Source organism: Ascidiella aspersa, chromosome 5 (assembly GCF_963924565.1).
Source record: "Ascidiella aspersa chromosome 5, kaAscAspe10.2, whole genome shotgun sequence".
Lineage (NCBI taxonomy): Eukaryota > Metazoa > Chordata > Ascidiacea > Phlebobranchia > Ascidiidae > Ascidiella > Ascidiella aspersa.
The window spans coordinates 7,168,206-7,191,159 of record NC_139451.1 but is presented as its reverse complement, the minus strand read 5'-3'; the positions used below and the strand labels follow the sequence as shown (position 1 = coordinate 7,191,159).

General features: G+C 38.7%; 1 protein-coding gene across 1 annotated transcript; it reads left to right on the top strand.

The window, feature by feature from the left end:
• Window positions 1–18,959: 18,959 nt before the first annotated feature.
• Window positions 18,960–22,034, top strand: LOC146141666 (uncharacterized). The gene has a single exon (XM_083390453.1). It carries the CDS (start codon window positions 18,960–18,962, stop codon window positions 22,032–22,034), a length of 3,075 nt encoding a protein of 1,024 aa, XP_083246579.1.
• The last annotated feature ends 920 nt before the right edge of the window (window positions 22,035–22,954 follow it).

Here is a 22,954-nt window from a genome sequence, read left to right as displayed (position 1 = left end):
AACTATACTAGGAACATGTCTAAACGAAAGTACAGCCAGACTTAGGCTACATAAACTACGGGTTTATAGCTATTGAACACAATAGAGAAGCTGTTCCGCAATATGTTGTTTGTATGAAGGCGCTTGCTAATTCAGCTATGAAACCAAGCATACTCCCGACGACATCTCAACCAGCTGGTCGCGAAAAAAACAACTACATCCATCGCATTAAAACTATTTGCTGTGTTTTGCTTAATTTATGGCGTTTAAGTCTTCCTGGAATGATAGTTGTTAAACTCTAATACAGCTACATGCTCATTTTCTTATCTATATGCTAAAATAGGTATAGTTTGAGATATTCTAGTCAGATGTAACTTAGGTGGTACATGAACACTGTACAAAAGCTCAAAATGGTACGCGAGAAAAAAAGTTTGGGAAACACTGCTCTAGGATGTGGTTGATTTTCGGACGTACTCCGCGATTGGTATGAGCTTTTCTTGTATTCCTATTTTTTGGCCTTCTAATTTTTGGATGATATCTTTGGTGAGTTCTATTATAGGTCGTCCGTCATGTCGCTTCGTTATCCTGCCGGTCGCCATGTGTTTTAGCACTCCACGCATTGTATGGTGCATAAACTTTATGGCGGCCAGCAGGGCGTCGTTGTTGAAGAACGAAGGACCTGCCTGCGTCGTCCACCTTTAAGACCTTATGACGGAAGCGTAGCGCCATTTGCCCCACTCCTTGGGAGTCGTTCGTCATTATGGAGGCATACAGAATATTTTCCCAACATACCTTTTTCCGCCTCTCCATGGAGCATGATGTGGGGCGAATATTGGATGCCCCCTCCTTGTTCTCCTCTTGCTTCCAGTCCTGCTTCTATGAGCACTAACAGCAACTCATCTGTGTCGAGTTGGACTCCGTCGTAGGTTATGTTTTTAGCTTGGTTGATGATTTCGTAAACTACCTTTTTCGCTTCAGCTACTGTCCATGTTTTCAAGGTGTATTTGTTCATCTTTTTCAGCGCTTTCTTTAAACGGTTCTGCTTTTTCCCAAATTGGACTTCCGTTTGGCCAGCAACTCTGGAATAAAGCAATTTAAGCAACGACTTTATAACATGGTAGTACTACGTTTTTTACAATCTTTTTAAAGTTTTGCTATGTTGTCGAATACCCGGGATAATAAAACAAAACATTCCCGGAGAGGAACCCTAGTGCAGTTGGGTTTTGGTATGCTTAACAAGTGCGGATCGATGACACATAACCTCTCTACTGCCGAGTCAATTTCCAATTCACAACTATACAACAACTAGCCAGCAGTAGCAGTTTGTCAGCAGACAACACTCGCGCTCGACGCTCGTGCATGCGCGAATACCACGTTTTCCTCAAGTGGCCGCCTATCAAAACGGGGAACTGGATCACGTGAAATGCGTTGCATCATGAAATACGAATCTTAAAACTTCAAATCACAGAAAGTGAAACAAAACAAAATTTAATAGTTAACAAATTGGGGGAAAGCCCTAGATCAACAAAATCCCAAGATTTGTCCCTAAAAAGGGGCTAAAGGTTAAAAAATCCCAGCTTTTTGTGTATAGTCTACAAGGCTACGAGCCTTTACGACACTTGCCCAGAAGGAGCAAGTGTTTTGAAGATTGTTGATTCGAACACATTTGCTCTACCTCAACTGAAACGACTGCAGGAGAAGAAAGTGCTAATCGGAGACAATTTAAGTTCTCACCCATCTGCAAACATTGTCCAACCATGCGAGGAACAAGAGATAGTAGATTTTTTGCATTTTTCTGTACAATAAAAGTTGCATGGCGCAACATTCTTGAAGCCAGCATTCCAAAAGATACATTTCCCCAAGCTACCTAAAAGAATTGACAAATTACGTTACAACAAATGCAGCTAGGAGTCTCATCGCTGGATTTAATAAATCAGGCAAAACACCACTTTAAATAGAGACAAAGTGTTCGAGCGTATTCGTAGCAGCAGCAAAAGAAATTTTGATGCTACATTTTAGATATTTAAAAAAAAGGAGAATATGGAAATGATAAAGAAAATGCAAGAAAAAGATGCACAATGCGATTTTTAGAAGAATAACAGCAGGGGAACAGGGCCGAAATTAAGAATCACGAAAAATATTTAAGTGACGACGAACAGGAAGATAGAAGAAAAAAGAAAACAATGCATACAAAAGCATTAATGATATTATGTCATATGTTAAAAATGATGGATGCATAATTCGTTACATGACAAGAAGTGGGCTCAATTGGAAAAAGATACAGATGAATTATGACAATAAAGACATAAACACAACAAATAACCCAACCAAAACAACTGAAGCGTGGCGCAGATGGCAAAACTATGATGCGTGCTGAACTCTGTTTCTTAACTTGATTCCTTTTTATTTGTTGCTTGTTTCTGTGGTTTTCATTGTATTGATAGCGGGTACCTTGTTAGAGCTATCATCACCTTAATAATAAACACAAGGACTAACTCGTGGAATTTGAACTGACTTATTCACTGGACACGGCTGGTTAAGAATACACTCTAAAAAAAATTGGTTGGAGCCCTACCAATTTCGATTGGTTTAGGCCTATTGTTTAGCTTTTCCAACATTATTTGTCATTGTTACCGACGTGACTGGTGAAAAAGCACATTGATGTCATTTGCCATTGTCTTTGTTCTAGTAAACAAAACATAAACTGTGTAAAATGCAACCAAGCTTAAATAAAAATTATAGGAATACTCTCATTGTGACATAACACAAAAGAAAACCGTTTTCGCAGACGCGTAGTAGTATTATGCAATTTATTCAGGTAAGAAATATCGCTTAGGAAACTTTTGAAGAAACGTAACTATGAGCTCTGCTATGCAGAAAGCCAAGTATAGGCTACACCCGTGCTATTTGAAAACAAGAACACTTCAATCCTGTATTAAACAGTTAAACTGTCGTGTCCACTACAAATATACTGGGTAATGTATTTCAAGAGACATTTATTCCCGCCCAAAGAGATTAAACTTGCAAAAAAAAGACATAATTTGTATCTTAAGTAAAATAAATGAAGCCTATATTACAATGTAAAGCAGTATTAAAAGCTTAATTAGATAAATTTTGTGAATTAGATAACTTTGTTATATGTTTTTTAATAATCGCACCCCAAAAAATATTTATTCCTACGTCATTATGTATCATTTGCAATGAGCCAATCAAATTCTTTTGCGATTACCAGTGAAGGAGCTCGCAGCATGGCTGACTCTTTTGTGTCAAACAAATTACAGAATTGGGGTTTAAGTCAATACATCGAAAAGTTTGAAGGTAAACAAAATATTTTTTTTTCATTTTAAACTTTTGACTAACAAGTACGGGGTGCTCAACCTTTGTATTGCTGCCGACCGGTCAACTTTCAAAAATTTTACTGTTCACAGTTCAGGAGGAAAGGTCTAATTGTTTATTTTTTAGTTATAAATACCTTCAGAACCAAACACAGTTATAATAAAAGCAACTACATTTCGATTTTACTACAGGTTTAAATATTTTTTCAAGAGGTCATTCCTATAAAACTTTAAGCCTGTAGTAAAATCAAATTGTAAAAAATTCGGCCCTGTTTTAGGATTCTACACTTTTTTTTATTTTTAGTAACAAAACTTTTAGACCAGCAACGATCACCTGAGGTTCGCTATCCTACCACCCGGTTTGGAAAGTATGGCAGATTTTGACAAAATCTCGGGGTACGAGGCCAAAAAATTCTGGTTGACCGGGTGCAACAGAGGTAAAAAAAAGTGCACCTCACTGACCTGGTGATGTTTACATATTTGGGGTGCAGTTTTTAGAGGTTAAAAAAAACTCGTAAGTGCACTTGCCATACTTTCAACAGTGGCCTTTCACAACGCAACCTTTTTAAAAAAAAGTCTGTGCAATTTAATAATTCGGATGTGCCACAGAATGCAGTCTAGCTGATAGGATAGTTCTGCATAAATGGATTCTTCTAGGGCTTACTGTTGATGTGTCATTATCAACATTGCTAAAATTTTGATAATTTTGATATAACAGAACAATGTATAACAGAAGAATCATTTCTATTGCTATCAATGAGAGTGACGTTAAGGAACTTATACCGAAAGTGGGACATAGAGTAATCTTTCTTAAGGAAATGGCTGCCATCAAAGAGGTGGGCCACTAAATTATTTTTTTACTGACTTTTAGCTGAGCTTGATAGTCATATGTGAGCTTTCTTCATTATAGATGTTTTTTATTAAGCCATAAAAATTCTCTTAGATCATTTTGTGATGCCTGATCTGCCATTTCAAAATAATATGTTTTTTTAGAGAAAAATATAATTTTATTTTACCATAGAAGTATATTATTTACTATGGATAAGAAATGTTTATGTTTTAAATGCCATGAATCAGTTTATTTGTTTCGTCTTGGTCGACATTTTCGTGAAGAACATTCACTTGTGGATGGATTTTATGTACTGGTATGTTTTCAAGAAAACTGCTCTCGGTCATTTTCCATATATAGCTCATTACGTAAGCACATTGTAAACTCGCATTTTAAAACGAAAACTGTTCAAGAAGTTGTCCCAAATCAATCACCTGCTACCTCTGGAGCAAACACTCTTTGTGGTATACTTTCTGATCGGATAACTGCGTTACCAGATAAAGACCTATTTGATTGGTCTAACAATGCTCAAGAAATATCAATCTCCAATAGTGATGATGATATGTCTCACATTTCTAATAGTTTAATGTGGAACTCTGCAGTGTTTTTAGCCAGACTTCGAACAAACACTTTTGTGACTGGAGCTGTTCTTAATTTTGTCAAAGAGGAAACAAAGATATTGGTTTCTGAACTTGTCAGTGGTATAAAAGTAAATTTAATTAAGAATATTAATAAAACATTTTCCAAAAATTTGCAGTTTTCTGAAATTAAGGATTGCATTGAAGTAGAAATGTCCCATTACAACAATATATTTGAAAACATGGACACAAACTATAATGAACTTAAATTTTTTGAAAATTGTGGTGCGTTTATTATTAAGCCCGATGAAAAAATTTTGGGTCAGCGAACTGAATTTGTACCAAGTAAAGATGGCAAAGGAAGCAGGCAAAACATTGTAAATGACATGTATCGTTTTTAGAACTACCTGGTGTTTGGCAAAATATTAGAAAAAACATAAATGGTGGTATTTTTTCAATGGAAATTTAATCACACAAAAAAAGTTTTGTTCTGAGTGGAAACAGTCAATCCTTTGGGTTCACACACGTCTATATATGAACTTGGTTTTTTTCATTATAACATTCTTAATTTGCCACATGTGTATAACTGCCTTGTCAAATTGTTTTTAAAAAAAATATGGAATGAATCAAATTCTTAATACTATTGTTGATGAAATACAAATTTTGTCACGTACTGGCTTTAAAATTTCAGTGGATAGAAAGTTAATAAATGTAAAGTTCATATAGGTAAAATATGTGGGGACAATCTGGGAATTCATGGGCTGTTTGGATTCGTTGAATGTTTTAGTTCAGGCCACTGCTGTTGATTTTGCTGCATAAATAAGGAAGAGATGCAGTCATCTTTTGCCAAGGAAAGTTTCTGTTTAAGAGATAAAGAAAATTATGAAAGTATTCTTGTAGAACTAAACTTGGCTAACAAAAAGTCACACTTCGGAATTGTTAATAAGTGCATACTTAATACATTAAACAATTTGAAGTTGTTTGTCCCTATGTTGTGAAGAATTTTGTTAAGGGTATTTGTATACAAGTCAAATTTTTTTACTCTGGGGCAACTAAACACAAGAATTTTGTCTTTTGGATATGCTAGCAGAGGCTAAAGCAAGATTCACACACGCGGTTGGCGGCAAGTGGCGCGTTTTTGCGTTCGACGGCAAGCGACGGGGTATTCACACCAGTGCAGACAGTGATCTACTCAGAGATAGCGCTATATTCCTGGCTAGCTATATTCCTGGCATTAGCGGGACTATCGTTCGTGGGGTATTTAAAACTAAGAAGGCACTATTACCTCATATGCCCCCTGCAAAGAAAGCTAAGAAGAATTGGCACCAGATCGACACCTATAACAGAACAAGAGCTACAGCAACCCCCGCCAGCATACCAAGAGACAGCCCTATGAATGAGGCCATGGAAGATCTTTCCATCTCTTCCGACACAAGTATGGAAGGGGGACCGTCGGCAAAGCGCGCAAGACTGTCGGAAACTAGTGCGGGAGGAGTGGGGGCAAGAGAGGCCCAACCGTACCAGACCCAGAATGCAGCCACTACCACAGACAGTCAGATTTCGGGCGGAAACAAAGGGGGTATTGGTGGTTCTATAAAAAGGGGACGACGGACGCAACGCTCAAAGCATGGAACTCCTGGTTGGACGGACAGAAACTCTGCTGTTGCCTAACGCAGGGGTGAACATGATAGTCCACAGTTCTGTGATAAGCAGGCAAATAAATGCAATGACAGACAAAGGAAACACGGTAGGAAGGAGGTGGAGGGTGTATGGACCAAACGGCTACACAGACGCAACCAACCTGACAGGACTGAAATCAACAGCAAGTAAATTCAGCATGATGAAATTTGGAAATTGGAAACTGCACCTATGGCCAGCTGCAGCCCTCAACGACCATGACGATAATGCAAGAAACATGCCAATAATACTCATGGACGTCGCAACACATAGAAATAAGTTCCATTACGACAACAAGTTCGACTATGGCTTTCAAATGACAAGGTACCAGCTGGGAGAGTCCAATGACAACGATACCACTCGAATTCTTGCAATCGGACCTGCATACGGTATGCAACGACGCAACACCAACAAACAAGACAGTGACAACGTACTTCGAAACACCATGGTGGGAAGCATCAGCAGCAAAAGAACCAGCGTGCAGAACATTACTCACACAACTACACGTCTACGACACCAGTCCATCAAAAAAAACCTACGAGGAGCAACATTCCTCCCAACAACAACAGGATACGCAGACAAAACGGACAACTACGTATGCATCCCATACACGATGGACCTCGACGTAACATTTGGAGATCCATACTATTGTCGGAAAGAGAAGATATTGTGCCAGTGCCTGTGCCGAAAATGTGTATATATATGTTCGCAATTTCAAATAAATATTCATTATGAGAAAATGTTCCCGACTATTGATGTGATCAGAAATATAGCAGCAAACTACGTAAAAACTAATAACCCACTTGATACTGCTTTTCAGAGAACTCTTAGGCAAATAAGACTTACGGAAGAATTAAAACTAAACTATCAAAATCAATACATATGGCTCAGAAGAAACGGGGAGCGGATACAGGGGCCGAAAATGGGCCTTCACGACGATCAATGGAAAGTGTGGCGTCACATCGACGGATCGGTTTACGATATATGTAGGCCCACTCGAGAAGGGAAACTCGAACTGCCCACACCGTCATGGGTTGTGTTCACAATCAAGAGTCGGGAGGGGCGTCCGGCCAACCCATGGCGGAAGAAGACAGTGGTCAAGGATCAAGCAGCATGGCTCACGTACGTCTCAAAGGCGCAATCGAAACAGAAATACCCGACGAAATCAATTCTATAATCAACAAGGCAACAAAGGGTTCGAAAGGTCAAGCTGAGGAGGTCGCCGGCGAGTTCGACACCAAGCCGAGCATGAAAGCATTCAAGAAAAACAAATTTAACAAAACAGTGAATGAAAAGAACTCTAAAAGGTTCATATGTAGGAAATGTAATGCACAACAAGAAAAATATAACACAAACATTATGCATCATTTACATTCTGTGGATAACAGCATTTTGCCATGGCAGCGCACCATTGTCAGAATTAAAATAGTCTTTGTATTGGTCACGGATTAAAGCAGCACCTCTGGTATATGTATTTGTTCCCATTCTACCAATAGATTGGAAATTTAAATATTATGCGAACAACATGCAGCTTTTGTGAATGCAACCACTCTTTCTGGCTTAGCGATAATGGGCCTTCGAAATATCCGCCAACGAGTAGCCAAAATACCAAAAGTGTTTTCAATAACCTGTCTAGCCCGAGAAAGTCTGTAATTGAAAACACTTTTGTCAGCAGGTAAATTTTTTCCAGGATACGGTCGCATTAGGTTTTGGCGTAGTGGAAAGGCAGCATCACCGACAATACAGTATCGTACACCTACACTGGTGTTAGGCAAACATGACTGATTGGGAATGTTTAAATCCCCACTCATAAATCTTTTACCAAATTCTGAATTGGCAAACACCACCCCACCATCACTATGTCTTCCTGAATCACCAATATCAATCATAGTAAAACAATATTGTGCATCACATACTGCAAGCAAATGCTATGTGAGCCTTTATAGTTAAAGAACTCAGATCCGGCACCTGCAGGTGCTTGAATGACAACATGTTTGCCATCAATTGCACCTAAGCACATTGGAACGGCATCAACACATCCCAAAGTGCTTCACAGGTCTCCAAAATAATGTTGTTGACTGTTGAGTGCCCAGCCCGGAAACTTAAAGAAATGGTGGACTGAGAATCACCAGTAGCAAGATACCTATTTGTTAAAATTTTAAGAAATTTAACCTTCCACAATGTATGTTTACGTTTATAAAGTATGTGCCATATACCTCAAAGTAATTGCGAGACGTTGTGCTGGTGAAATGGCTTTCCGGTAATTAAATGTTCCACTTTGTGTAGCAACTCTACATCCATGCGAAAGTATTTGTGAAATCTCTCCTCATCTGCATGCATATCTTCAACCAAGTTGAATTCTCCCAATATTTCTCGGTCTTGAAATATATGCCGAACCCATTCCCTGCACAAGGTACACTTATGTCATGCAAATAACATGTTTGTTTGGGGGCATTAAATAGCAAACTATATTACCTTCTTCGGAGACGGATCCTCATCCACATTACTAGTAGCAAAAGTAGGTCTAAATTGTTCATATTGTGGAGATATTTGTCTTAATAAATAAAAAACATGCATGACTATTTGATTCTTTACTGGGGTGGGTTTTAATATACTCCTTCTGTCAAGCACACTGACCCACTTTTTTGGCTATAAGCGTCGGACACGTTATGAGCCGTTACTTTTCGTGCCCTTTTGACTTTGGCAAAGCCTTTGTTCAGTACAATATGATCCATCTCCTATCCCGCTGTGTTTGCAAGACAAAAACACTTCGTCGCCGCGTTAGCGCCAAACGCACAGCTGGTGTGAACGCCGTTTTCGCGTCAAACGATGCGCGGAAGAAACGCGATCAACCGTTGCCGCCGCTTATCGCCAGCCGTCACCGTCAACCGCGTCTGGTGTGCAGAGCCCTTAAGAATAAGCCAATTGAAATTTCAAGACATGCCATTTCAGAAAATGGTCATTTAAAGCAATCAGCTTCGGAGATGTGGTGTCTAACCATAAACTTACCTTTAATGATTGGTGATTTCATTCCTGATGGTGATAAATACTGGAATCTATTGTTGTCTTTGTTGCAAATTCTGGAAATTATTATGTCTCCTGCCATTTCTATTAGCTCAACATACTTTTTGCAGTGTCTGATACAGGAACATCTTAAAACCTTTGTTTGCCTTTTTCCTGAATTGCGTATCATACCCAAACAACACTATTTGCTCCACTATCCAAGATGTATTAGAGAAATTGGCCCTCTTTCAAAGTTTTGGTGCATGAGATTCGAAGCAAAACATAATTTCTTCCGACAAATTAGTCATGTCACTTGCAATTTAAAAAAATATTTGTAAAACCATGGCTTTTAGACACCAAATGCAATTATCCTGTCGTTTCTTTAAAGAAAAAATGATGCCAACATAAGGTTTGCTGCTATCTTTAGATAAATATTTAGATGTAGAAGATACTATCTTTTCCGTTTCGCTGCTCCCCTAAATCTATTAATTGTATTACATGTTATTGAGGAATCTGGGCTTCCAGTTCTAGGCAAAGTACTAGAGTTTACTTTATTGTTGAGCTGTGGAATGCCACTCTTTTTAATCTGCATTGGTTTTCTTACGATATTGAGTATATTTGATGATTTAAAAGATTATAATCCATACACACTCAAACGCAACTATTGTGGTATTAGACTGTTTTCTGACTTTATTTGATATATAATCCTGAAAACTTACTGTTATAGATACATTTTTTGTTTGGTGCAAGTTATTTCTACTCACAATGCTACCTAAGAGTAAAACAAGTTTTACATTTAAGTGTTTTATGTTTTGTGATTGTTGAATTGTGTAAAAGCTAAATGTGTGTTGTTGTTAATGTTTTTGGTGTATCAATATTTTGTTCAGGCCTTTTTTTAACTTTTAGGTTTCTATTGAAAATGATCTGGCTGATGATGTTTCACACAATAAATTAAATTTATATTTTTTTGGTCTAAAATTTCTATGCTTTTTCCAGAGCTCTGAAGCAGCAACACCCCCACGAAAAAAATTTCTTGCTTCAGTGAATTATGTGAGAAGTTTAACATGTTTTTGAGTTTTTTTTTTAATTAAGATATCTAGTAGTAAATATATATGTGACATTGTTTACTAGCAACACATTTAAAAGAACTTAGGCTGGAAGTGTTATTTGTACACATCTATGTCATGCAGTGACGAAATTCAATTAAAACCATTTGCTATTTGTATAGGTAAAATTACCCAACAAGATAAATACGTTTTAAAGAGGTAAAGTTGGTATTTTAAAATAGTCATATTTTCAGGACAGTGAAGAAATACTACTGAAAAATTCATATGGTATTGGAATTATAAAGGAATATGAAATGCAGCCGTTTTTGTCGACAACAAGCCGTTGTCAATTGGTGCAAGTACTGGTTAACAGCCTAATGGAAAAATGTGGAACTCAGTAAGTTCATTTTTACGGGAAACAGATGGTTTTTATGCTAAAAGTACTTTATTCACACCAAAAGGAAACTTTAGCAAAATAAATAGTTATGCAACTTCCGAAGATGCACTGTGGTTCGCCTCCTGGCTATGTAAGATTGAACTTTTAAAATGTTTGTTTATGTAATATTGCAACTTAACACCTTCATTTTTATTTACAGCAACACCTATTTCAACCAGCTTGCGATGGCTTACCAGCGTCATATCTCAAAACAACAAAAAAAGTTAAAGGATGTGCCAACATTTTCAGGTTTGTAATATTAATTAAATAATATTTTGTTTTCGACAACTATTATTTTCTTGATTTTAATTGTTTTACAGAAGCTAAAATTGAGAATAACGAAGTGGTTGAAGGTATTGGAGTTGGAGGTCCAATGATTGTGGAATTACTCTCTCGCTTTCCTCGCTTTAATGACCAATGTGGCTATACATGGGTACAAGTTTGAATTATAATTAACTGTAAATAAGATAGAACTGTTGTTAAATTTTCAAGTGAATAATTTTTTATTTTTGGTACTTTATTTTCACAGTTTGTGTTTTTGTTTGGTTTGCTAAAATACTTAAAGTTATTAAACTTCAATCGAGAGACAAGTTGGCAATTCAGCTAATAAAGGAAATGGAAAATAAAAATCTATTTGAAAATGAGCAAAGTAATAAAGGTATACATGTAACTATATGTATTCTGCGATTTGAAACAGGGAGTCGAACCGGAGCTGAACAGCATTCCGAACAAATCCGTGAACCCGAACCGAACCTGAACCGAAAGAGTCAAACGGTTCGACTCCCTGATTTAAAAATGTCACAAAGCAACAATTTAAAAAGGAAATTGTTTTTTTAGATGCCTTGATAAATGCTGCACTCTATTTACTGCCTAATATATTGCCAACACACACCAGTAAGCAACTTTCAAATGGGACTGTGTGGAAACCCACCTTATCTGAGTGTAGGAGTGATTTCATAGACTTACAGCCGGTAAGAAATGGTTCCAAACCGATAACTGCTTTTGCAACCGACAAAAAGAACCTAAACATTGGTAATCAAACCTTTTTAGATTTTTTTCCACGGATTAATTACATTTTTGTTACATAAAATAAAAGCCAAAATATGCCATATATTCGTTTAATCTATATTTTAAACACTATTTTTAGTGTTCAGATAAGCTAAATTACCTGCAGATACCTATAAAATAGTGTGGTCATCCTATCTTTAATATACAGTTGCTTATTTAACAATTGGAAGAGTATAATAATGCCGCAAATAGAATGCTTGCTCAAACAGCAGTAATTAAAAAATGCTTACATTTGGCATTAACAGTGAATGACAAAAAGTTTAAACGCATTAAGTTAGTTACCAGTTATATTTTATTTAAAGATCGGCACACCAATAGAAGAGTACAAGAAGTAGAAAGAAGCTTCCGTATCCAATGTTATGCTAACTTGGCAGCCGCAAGTTCTAGTTTGTCAATCAAACAGTGTATGAACTGAAAAGCATCCATGAGGCAGTGGAAATTTGCTTCAAATATTTTTTTGTGTTTAATATGCAGTACCCTAAAACAGCCCAACTTGCATGGTATTTTGTTCAAAAATATATTTTTTGGATAGTTTTCACGATTCTGCAATCAAGAAAATGAAGTATAACGAAATTATTGGGCAATTAACTAACATTTCACTGCATATGATTGAGTAATATCTACTGTATTCCCAAATGATGTTGTATTCGTTCTTTTTCTTTTGTATACAACTTTTAACGCTTTATTGGGTATTTTAACCTCTAACTGCTTTGTGCGCACCATTTTTATGTTGCGACCTTCTGAAATAAATGTTTGTTTTATCCAAGAAAATGTGCATTTATGTCAAGATAGGCGGTTCAAGTAACCAGTGTGTTTGTAATAGTAGAACCAAAATTATTGGTTAATATTGCCTATATAATTGGATCAGGTCAAAAGTGTGTTTGTAATAGGTGAACAATAATATTCTACCAAAATTTTTGGATGGACACAGATTGGTCCTAGGAATTGGTTGCTGTGGTCAAATTTTTGTTAGTACTGTATGTGGCAATAATCAATCAAATTGCATGGAAAAAGTACTTTATGTATACGCGGTTCCCTGCGAAAGGCAACAATGGCTCAGCAAGTGTAAATACAACAGCAAATTTTTGGAGATTAATTATTATTTCTGTTAGTATCCTAATAAAAAATTTAACCCATATGTTTGTTATGTGCATTAAGAAGGCCCACGATTTTTTCTTTTCACCATGCCAAGAGCAGACCGAAATAAAAAGGCTGCTACCAAAGCCTTAGCTGAGGCAGTTTATGTTTTCATGAACCAGTGGCACAAAAGACGCAAGTGAGATGACTGTTTGTGGTACAACGGCCGAAGTGGGGGATATATCCGATACATCAGAAACTCAAATGCCAGTGGAGGGAATAGTAGACGATAATATTGTTAATATACAGAAAACCTTGGTGAATTCTGCCAACGATTACACGAATGAGGACAAGAAGAACAGCGAAAAAAATGGGCGATTTTTTCTACAAGACCTGATTAGTAAAGCATGATTGGCTCGTTTATGATAGAGAAAAGAAAAGGCATTTTGCTCAACTTCAAGATCTGCAAAAAAATTTGATCGAAGTTTGAGACTATGCAAACAAAAAATTAATTATTTGTCTGTAAGGATTGGCGGCTGTACAAACATCTCGATTAACAAACAAATTCACACTCTTGCCACATTCCTATTTTCAAAAGGAATTTCAAATCTGGACAAAGAGTCTGCAAAACTTTACACTAAAAAATATCCACAATTTAAATCGTACAAACAAAGTTTAAAACGAATTTTACGTCTATGAACCGGTTATTCGACAAAAAATCTTAGACCTAAAACGCCAGAGTAATGCCAGGCATGTCTTGCATTTACAAAACTCAGAAAGCAATAGTTTCACGGAACATTCAGCAGTCATAAGCCTTGCCAAAGTTTTTAGATAACATCTCTCATGAACTTCCAAGGTCAATTGCTATAAAGTATTTAAAATTAATTTCAAGAAAACCCCAAAAAAATAAAAAATGGTCCTCAAATTTAATTTTCCGCCAACAAGTTATTAAACAGTTTAGATTGATACATAACCATCAGTGGTTGTGTTGATTTGCCTGCAGATGGAATTAATGTTGATGGTTTAATCGCAGACTTTTCTGCTGAAAATTTGAATAGTTAAAATTAATGTAAATTTATCTTTGGATGCTGACAATGATGAAAATAATGATGATGTTAGTCCTATTTATGATAACTCCAGTATTGACTTGCCAGTTGAGAATTTAAGTTTGGAAGCACCCATGGTCACAGAGTGTTTGTCTTCTTCCTCTGTTGTTAATGATAATAATGTTGAAGTTCTTGTTAATAATTTGGATTCTAATCTTGATATTAGCTTTAGGAATAAATTTTTAAATATTGATTCTAATGTAAACCTAAATGATAATCCTAACTTGGTCTTTTGTGTTTGTCAAAAACCTTATGATAATGATATGATGGTTGAATGTTTAACTTGCAAGGATTGGTTTCACCCTCCTTGAATTTTTGAAAATTCTTCCCCATCTGCATATCCAGATCTAGATGGCATACCTTGGATTTAGTTAAATGTCTAAGCTAACCACCCTAGACAGTGTTATCACCCGCCCAAAATGATCTAAATATATCTATTTTCTCCTACAATAAACAAAATCTTGTACCTTTTAACAAACCAGATTTAACTACATTATTGTGATGATCATATAAACATAAAATCAAACCTATGAAATTAAATCAATCTCTTCCTTAGACTCTTCAGGGAGCAATGATTTTTCCAATACTTCATCCTGGATTGATAGAGATGTTTTGTGTGATTTGGCCCAAATGGATAAAAAATTAGTTGAAAATTGTAAACTTGACAAAAGATTTTACTTTAACATTAGAAGAGTGGAAGAGAATGACCAAAAATCGTACAGAGCACAATTTTGCGCGGGGATTATTATAAGGAAATAGTTTTAAAAAAGCTAAGAGGGGTGTACTGCGAGTGTGTGCCTAATGTTTCTAGTCATTATTTAGTTGGAAGGGAGGGAGTAGCTAAACTAACAAATTCTAACCAGTTTTATAAAGAGGGAACAATAACTTTGTACTGTGGGCACGACATTTTAATTAATTTTCATTCTTTCAAGGATAAAGTTAAAGCAACAGTTAAAATTAGTGGCACACGTCATCATAAGAAGGGGTGTAAAAAGCGCAGGCGTGTTACTGCAATATTTCGCAAAAAACTAGCAAAATCTCTGCACCGCAGTACAACAATATGGAAAACTTTTTCAAAATTTAACAAAAGAAGAGCGTTTACAGGGAGCTTATACATATTTGCCCTCACATTCAGTTTTAAATAATATCAAAAGTAAATCTAATTTAGGACACAGGGTTAGCAAGTTATGGTATTATGTAAATTTGGATATAGTATGCAAAGAATGGCGCCTTTTTGTTAGACAATTGGTTGTTTTGTATTTAAACCCTCAAATCAAGATTTATTTTGAAATTTGTCAGAAGGACATTTTGTATTTGGATGCAACTGGTAGTGTCATACGTCGTGCAGAGTGTTTTAGTGACTTTCAGGTTTACACATTATTAGTTCATAATCCAACAAAAGGAGGTGTTAAACATTTGTGTCTTCATGTCATGATGCAAGTAAGCATTAGTCACTTTTTGGAAAGGTTTTTGTTTTCAGTTTTACGTGAATGTGGCCAGGCAAAAAAACCAGTCCTAGTTATTATTGTTGATGGCTCTATGGCCATGTGGAATGGGGTACTTAAGGCTATGTGCCAAGAAACACGCCTTGTTTTAGAATCGTATGCGGCATTCCTGAAAAAGCTGATTTGCACAAAACAATTGTTCATAATTGCTATAGTCACACAATGAAAGCAGCTAAAGTATTTTGTATGAAACACGCTACAAACAAAAAGTGTTGTCATGATTAATTTTTACATGTTAAATTTAATGTTTTGTTGTGAAAGTTTTTCAAAGCTCAATGCCATGGTACACAGCTTTTTTGTATTAACTAATTGTAAGTATACATCAGAATATGTGAAAAAACATTTAATGTTCTGAAGCAGACTTAAATGAAGCAAACCATGATTTTGACTGCATTGTTCTTAATGCCAGTAGTGATTTTATTTTTTCCAGTAAAGCTCAGGATAAAAACATTAGAAGGAACATCGCCATTTTTTATTGGTTTAAACTTGATATATGTCTTAATTCGGATCAATATCTTTTTAATTCAATTGAAAAAACGGAGTCCCCTAATAATATATATTATGATCCATTCTTTTGTCAAAAAGTAATTAAAATTATCCTTTGTCGAATTTGTTCAACCTCAAAACTTTTGCTTGGAGATCTGTCACGTCATATTGTTAAAGGCAAATCCAACCAGGAACAGATAGAGTGGTGGATTGTTATGTATTAAAGAACTGTTAATATGTGTAATTCTTTAATGAAGACTTTGGTTGTTTAGATATCATTCTAGTTGGACAAATTTTAATTGGAAAAATATACAAAAATTTAAAAACGCTGTTCAAGCCTATTATTAAACAAACATACAGAAATTCGCAATCATGTATTTTTCCCAGTATTAGTTCAGAAACATTTCAGAGTGTTACAGCGAGAAACGTTGTTTAATTTCTATGTTGATGACGTCACAATGTTTCGGTTTTTCTCATCTAGTTTCTCAAATGTTGCTAGCAAAAAGCACATGGCGCAAGTTCTTAACTTTTAGTTGCTGACTGTAAATTGGGTTTTTCTGTACTAGTTAGTTGTATTGACAAGTCGTATTAAGCTTAGAATTTGTAAGAAGTTAATAATATTACGTTTATTGTTTGTTTAGTAATTGATTACAAACTTTAAATTGCAATTGAAACCTAGCCGTGACTGATTATATTATATCCAAGTTAATCCTGGATCCCTAACAAGTTGGTACGTACATTTATTGTGGCTATATTTCCTTGTCGTCAATATAAAAGTAAAAAGCCATTTAATTAGGATTAATATTGTTTGTGCTAAGTTACGAATATCTTGAGTTCTGTTAATGTTATGCTGTAAATGCCCGTCTGCCATAGCCGTGTATGACGTCATAATCGCATTTCGTTGTGTTGATTTTTCGTTCTGTTTAACAGAGAACCGTCACCGTTCAAGACTGTGTGGCAACTATAGGCAGTGCTGGCGGGGACGCGTTCCAACAAAAAATACCCATGCAACGGTTGATGTAGGCCAGGCTACATAGGTCGCTTAGGTGCAGCCACGACCGTTACATTGAAGTTCTCAACTTTTCTGGAGGACTAACGTGAGAACAATGAAGTTCTCAACTTTTCTGGAGGACTAACGTGAGAACATTGAAGTTCTCAACTTTTCTGGAGGACTAACGTGAGAACATTGAAGTTTAATTGACTGTTTCAACATGGTTGTAAATAAGGCAACGCTTAATGAAATCGTCAAGCAGCTTAATTTATCGTACAAAGAAGCCGAGGAATTAATGGTTGACTTTAATAAGGTCGACCAGTTAAACAAAAAGCTGTCGTTAATTGCTGAGTTGTACGAAGAGTATCTGGAATCACATTACGCTTATGTTAATGCCACAAAAAATAAGAAACATAAAGAATGCGCTAAGAAAGAACTGTCCAGCATGAAGAGTGGAAAAGAAGAATTTGACGAGCGTATTAAGCAGTGGTTTTCTAAAGTTAAAGAGAGAGAGGAGGTGCACAGTCACAAGTCTAACCACAGTCATTCTTCAAGGTCATCTAGGCCCACAACGCATATGTCCCATGCTAGTTCCAGGTCTAGCACCAAACGCACTGAAGCTGCTGTTCGCAAAGAAAAGGCAGCGCTTAGAAGAAAGCAGTTGGAGGAAGAGCAGAAAAGAGAAGCTGAACTTGAACAAATAAAACGACAAAAGGAAGCTGAACTTGAACAAATGAAACGACAAAGGGAAGATGAACTCGAGCAACTGAAAAAAGGAAAAGAAAAGGGCAGACCACGAGCTGCAAGTCGCGACGGTTGAAGCCGATATTTGGGAGGCGCGATCGGTCACAGGTTCACACGTGTCTCGTCATCGGGACACCGTCCGATTTGCGACAGATGTTTCCCCGTGCTCCCAAGTGGAAGCTGATATGGGAGTTCCTGTAAAAACAAGTCCGGAGTCAAATAACGTCGTGCCATCGCAACGAGAACCACAAGCAAGTTGGGAGGAACTGTCGCGTCCTCAGGGTATATGCCAAGCGTCGCCTAACCCTGTGTCTACCAGTACGGCTGAACAGAAGCCGCAGGTTAGTGAATTTATGCATTTGCCAAAGCCAGACTTGTTAAATTTTGATGGAAATCCTCTACAATATACACGATAGTCGCGCCATGACTGATGGAAAGAAATTAAGCTACCTTATACAGTTTTGCACTGGCGAAGCTAAACGCCTAATATCGTTCTGTTCTGTACTCGATGCCAGTACTGGGTACAAAAAGGCTCGACAAGTGTTACACGATAATTATGGTCGCCCATTTATCATTGCCCGTACCTACGTTGAACGATTAACAGTTGGTCCAAGTTTGAAGCCTGACGATATTGATGGGTTACAGAAGCTTGCACGTAATTTGGAGGAATGTAATGTGACACTGTCTCATTTAGGTTACTTTGCTGACATAAATAACTTCGAACATTTGCTCAGTATTGCTAAACGTTTGCCATTTAGCATGCAGCAACGATGGAAAAGACACGCCGGAAAAATCGAGCTTGGCGGTACCGAGCCGCAGTTTCAGCATTTAGTGGAATTTGTGCAGAATGAAGCGTCGATTTCGCACACGCTGTTTAGTAGAATGATGAGTGAAAAAAGAGAGCATGCTCCACAGAGAAGCGCCGCAGTGAAGCCCCAGACGAGAGCTCTTCGAGCGACGGCACACGCCACCAGCGTCACCACCACAAAACTGGGTGAGAGACAACCTGGTCGAATGGGAAAGCCAGGTGACTACTGTCCTGTATGTAATCGCGCACATGAGTTAGTACGTTGCTACGACTTTAAACGAATGCCATTGAATGAACGCATGCGATTTGCTGCACGAGCAAGTCAAGAAGATGTGGGAAACGGAGTTCAAGGATTCCAGTTTGATTCCCGGCGTAGGGATGTCTAAGGACGACAAGTACGCTCTCAAGCTGATGAATGACTCGGTGAAACTGAAGGACCGTCACTACCAGTTGCGGTTGCCATGGCGCGCAGGCTCACCGAACCTGCCGAACAACCGCATACAAGCGATGCAAAGACTAGGATACCTAAAGCGCCGTTTGAGCAAAGACGACTCCCTTTGCAGGAAATACAAGGAGACAATCGAAGCGTATGTGCGCAATGGCTACGCTCGCCGTGTCGATAAGGAGCCTGTGAATGACCAAGTATGGTACCTGCCGCATCACCCCGTTCTCCATCCGCAAAAACCGGGAAAGGTGAGGGTAGTGTTCGATTGCGCTGCAAAGTACCGCAACACGTCATTGAATGATCAACTGCTACAAGGACCCGATTTAATGAACAGCCTCGTAGGTGTGCTGCTAAGATTCCGCCAAGAGAAAATTGCATTAGTTGCTGACGTAGAAGCGATGTTCCACCAAGTGAGGGTCGATCCAGTGGACATCAACTGCTTACGGTTTGTTTGGTGGCCAGACGGCGATACGACTAAAGAGCCTGTTGACTACCAAATGTTGGTTCACCTGTTTGGCGCAACGTCGTCGCCATGCTGCGCTAGTTTCTGTCTTCGACGGACCGCAGACGATAATAGCAAGGATTTCGCCCCTGAAACTGTTGCAACAGTCCATGAAAACTTCTATGTCGACGACTGCCTAAAGTCTGTTGCAACTCCTAATGAGGCAACAAAACTAATCAAAGAACTGCGCGAATTGCTTCAGCGCGGTGGTTTTAATTTACGAAAATGGTTAAGCAATTGCGAAGAGATTTTGGACGCCGTTCCAGTAGGCGACACAGCTAAGTCGTCGTTTCCGTTAAACGCCGAAGTGGAAAGAGTACTTGGAGTAAGCTGGAATTTTCGGTCTGATGCCTTCCAGTTTGACGTTAATTTAAAGCAAAAACCTGTCACGAGAAGGGGTATATTGTCTGTTACCAGTTCCCTGTTTGATCCTATGGGATTTGTGGCACCTGTGGTGTTGCAGGCCAGAATGCTGCTGCAAGAGCTGTGTAAGCAAAAGCTGGGATGGGACGAAGAAGTGCCGGACGACATTGCTAGTGCGTGGCACCAGTGGGTCTCTGAGTTGCCAAATTTATCCAGCGTACAAATTCCCAGATGTTTGAAACCAAACGACGTCGAAACAATTAAGTGCTACGACTTACACCATTTCGCGGATGCTTCATCATACGGTTATGGAACAGTGTCGTATTTAAGAGTCGTTGACTACGAAGAAAGAGTACACTGCACTATTCTGTTCGCTAAAGCACGCCTAGCTCCACTGAAAACCGTTTCAATACCGAGGCTGGAGTTGACTGCAGCTACTCTTGCTGTGAAAATGGACCAGGTTTTACGAAAGGAATTGAATCTGAAAATTCAAAAGTCTGTGTTTTGGACCGACTCAACGTCAGTTTTGCGGTGCATCAACAACAAAACGAAGCGTTTCCCTACCTTTGTAGCGAATCGGCTCACAAAGATAGACGAGGGTTCGGATGCATTGCAATGGAGACACGTGCCAACAAAGCTCAATCCAGCCGATGACGCGTCCCGGGGGTTGAGTGTTAAGGCCCTCATGGAAAGAGACCGCTGGTTCAAAGGTCCGCCGTTTCTGTATCAGGATGAAACCCAGTGGCCGTCTAGTCCGCTATACGCCGATGAACTACCTGACGAATTTGTGAAGAAGCCACCGTCAGATGTGAAAGTCCACTTCGTTTCACACAATCCCAACTGTTTAGATACGCTGCTAAATCGTTACTCGTCATGGACGAGGTTGAAAAAGGCTGTAGCTTGGTTGCTGCGTTTCGTAAATTACATACGAAATAAGAAATCGAAGTTTGCATCATTGTTGACTGTACCTGAACTTAAGACTGCCGAACGCGCAGTGATCAAGTACGTGCAAAAACAAAACTTCCCAGAAGAAATCCGGGTTTTGTCACAGTGTCAAAAGGAGCGCGGCGCTGGTAAGCGCGCGCTAAAGAAAATGACCTTGCAAAAACTGAACCCGATGTTGGTCGAAGGCGTTTTGCGCGTTGGAGGGCGCCTTAATTACGCTCCGGTGTCATACGATCTGAAGCATCCTGTGATACTGCCACACAAACACCACGTAACGGACTTGATTATTGAGGATCACCACCAAACAGTTCGCCACTCTGGCATGGGCCTAACATGGAACTTGCTGCGCCAAAGATATTGGGTCGTTCGCGGAGGAGTTGCTGTACGACGAGTGCTTGGAAAATGCATTTTCTGCCGCCGACGAAATGCGCCCAGCGGACAACAGAAGATGGCCGATTTACCGCGTGAGCGCATTACGCCTCACCATCCGCCATTTTCATTTGTGGGCGTCGACTATTTTGGTCCGCTCATGGTTAAACAAGGCCGTAGCGAAGTCAAACGCTACGGGTGCTTGTTTACTTGCTTAACGATACGTGCGGTTCATATTGAGATCGCACACTCAATGACAACTGACTCGTTTATTGACGCGCTTCGCAGATTTATCGGTCGCCGAGGTAAACCCAAAAAGATTTTTAGCGACAACGGAACCAACTTCGTGGGGGCCGAGCGCGTTCTCCGCAAATCATTGCAGGACTGGAATCAATCTCAGATAATTGACAATCTGCGACAGAGCAACGTCGAATGGGCATTCAACCCGCCCGCCGCCAGTCACATGGGCGGTGTCTGGGAAAGGCAAATTCGCTCAGTGCGCAAGATTCTGAATGTTTTGATGGCTGGCCAACAGCCTGGTGACGAGACCCTCAACACGTTTATGGTGGAAGTAGAAGCGATTCTAAACTCGCGCCCGCTTACACCAGTCACGATGGATCCGGAAAGCGACGAGCCGCTAACGCCGAATCATTTGGTGTTGCTCGGTCGCTGCGATACGCTGCCTCCAGGCGTCTTCGATGAGAAGGACAACTACGTGAGGCGGCGAATCAATTCTGGCTGAGATGGGTTGCCGAGTACTTACCGACATTGCAAATGCGGCAAAAATGGACTGTCCAGGAGCGCAACTTTCGTTCTCCTTGCGGACAACTCGGTTCCGCGGGGCCAATGGCTCTCTGGGAGAGTCGTGGAAACCTATCCCGACAAAAAGGGATCGGTTCGGAGTGTGTTGGTGAAAACCAAAAATGGGACACTTAAAAGGCCAATTGCTAAATTGTGCCTCATTTCCGCTGCGTAACGTCGCGATTTCTGCGTTGCTATGTAAATTGTAAATACGCCTGTTCCTTGTTGTTCTCGCTGTTTAGTAATTGGGTTAAGATGTGCTCTAGTTCGGATACGCACATCGGGGCCGGGAATGTTACAGCGAGAAACGTTGTTTAATTTCTATGTTGATGACGTCACAATGTTTCGGTTTTTCTCATCTAGTTTCTCAAATGTTGCTAGCAAAAAGCACATGGCGCAAGTTCTTAACTTTTAGTTGCTGACTGTAAATTGGGTTTTTCTGTACTAGTTAGTTGTATTGACAAGTCGTATTAAGCTTAGAATTTGTAAGAAGTTAATAATATTACGTTTATTGTTTGTTTAGTAATTGATTACAAACTTTAAATTGCAATTGAAACCTAGCCGTGACTGATTATTATATCCAAGTTAATCCTGGATCCCTAACAAGTTGGTACGTACATTTATTGTGGCTATATTTCCTTGTCGTCAATATAAAAGTAAAAAGCCATTTAATTAGGATTAATATTGTTTGTGCTAAGTTACGAATATCTTGAGTTCTGTTAATGTTATGCTGTAAATGCCCGTCTGCCATAGCCGTGTATGACGTCATAATCGCATTTCGTTGTGTTGATTTTTCGTTCTGTTTAACAGAGAACCGTCACCGTTCAAGACTGTGTGGCAACTATAGGCAGTGCTGGCGGG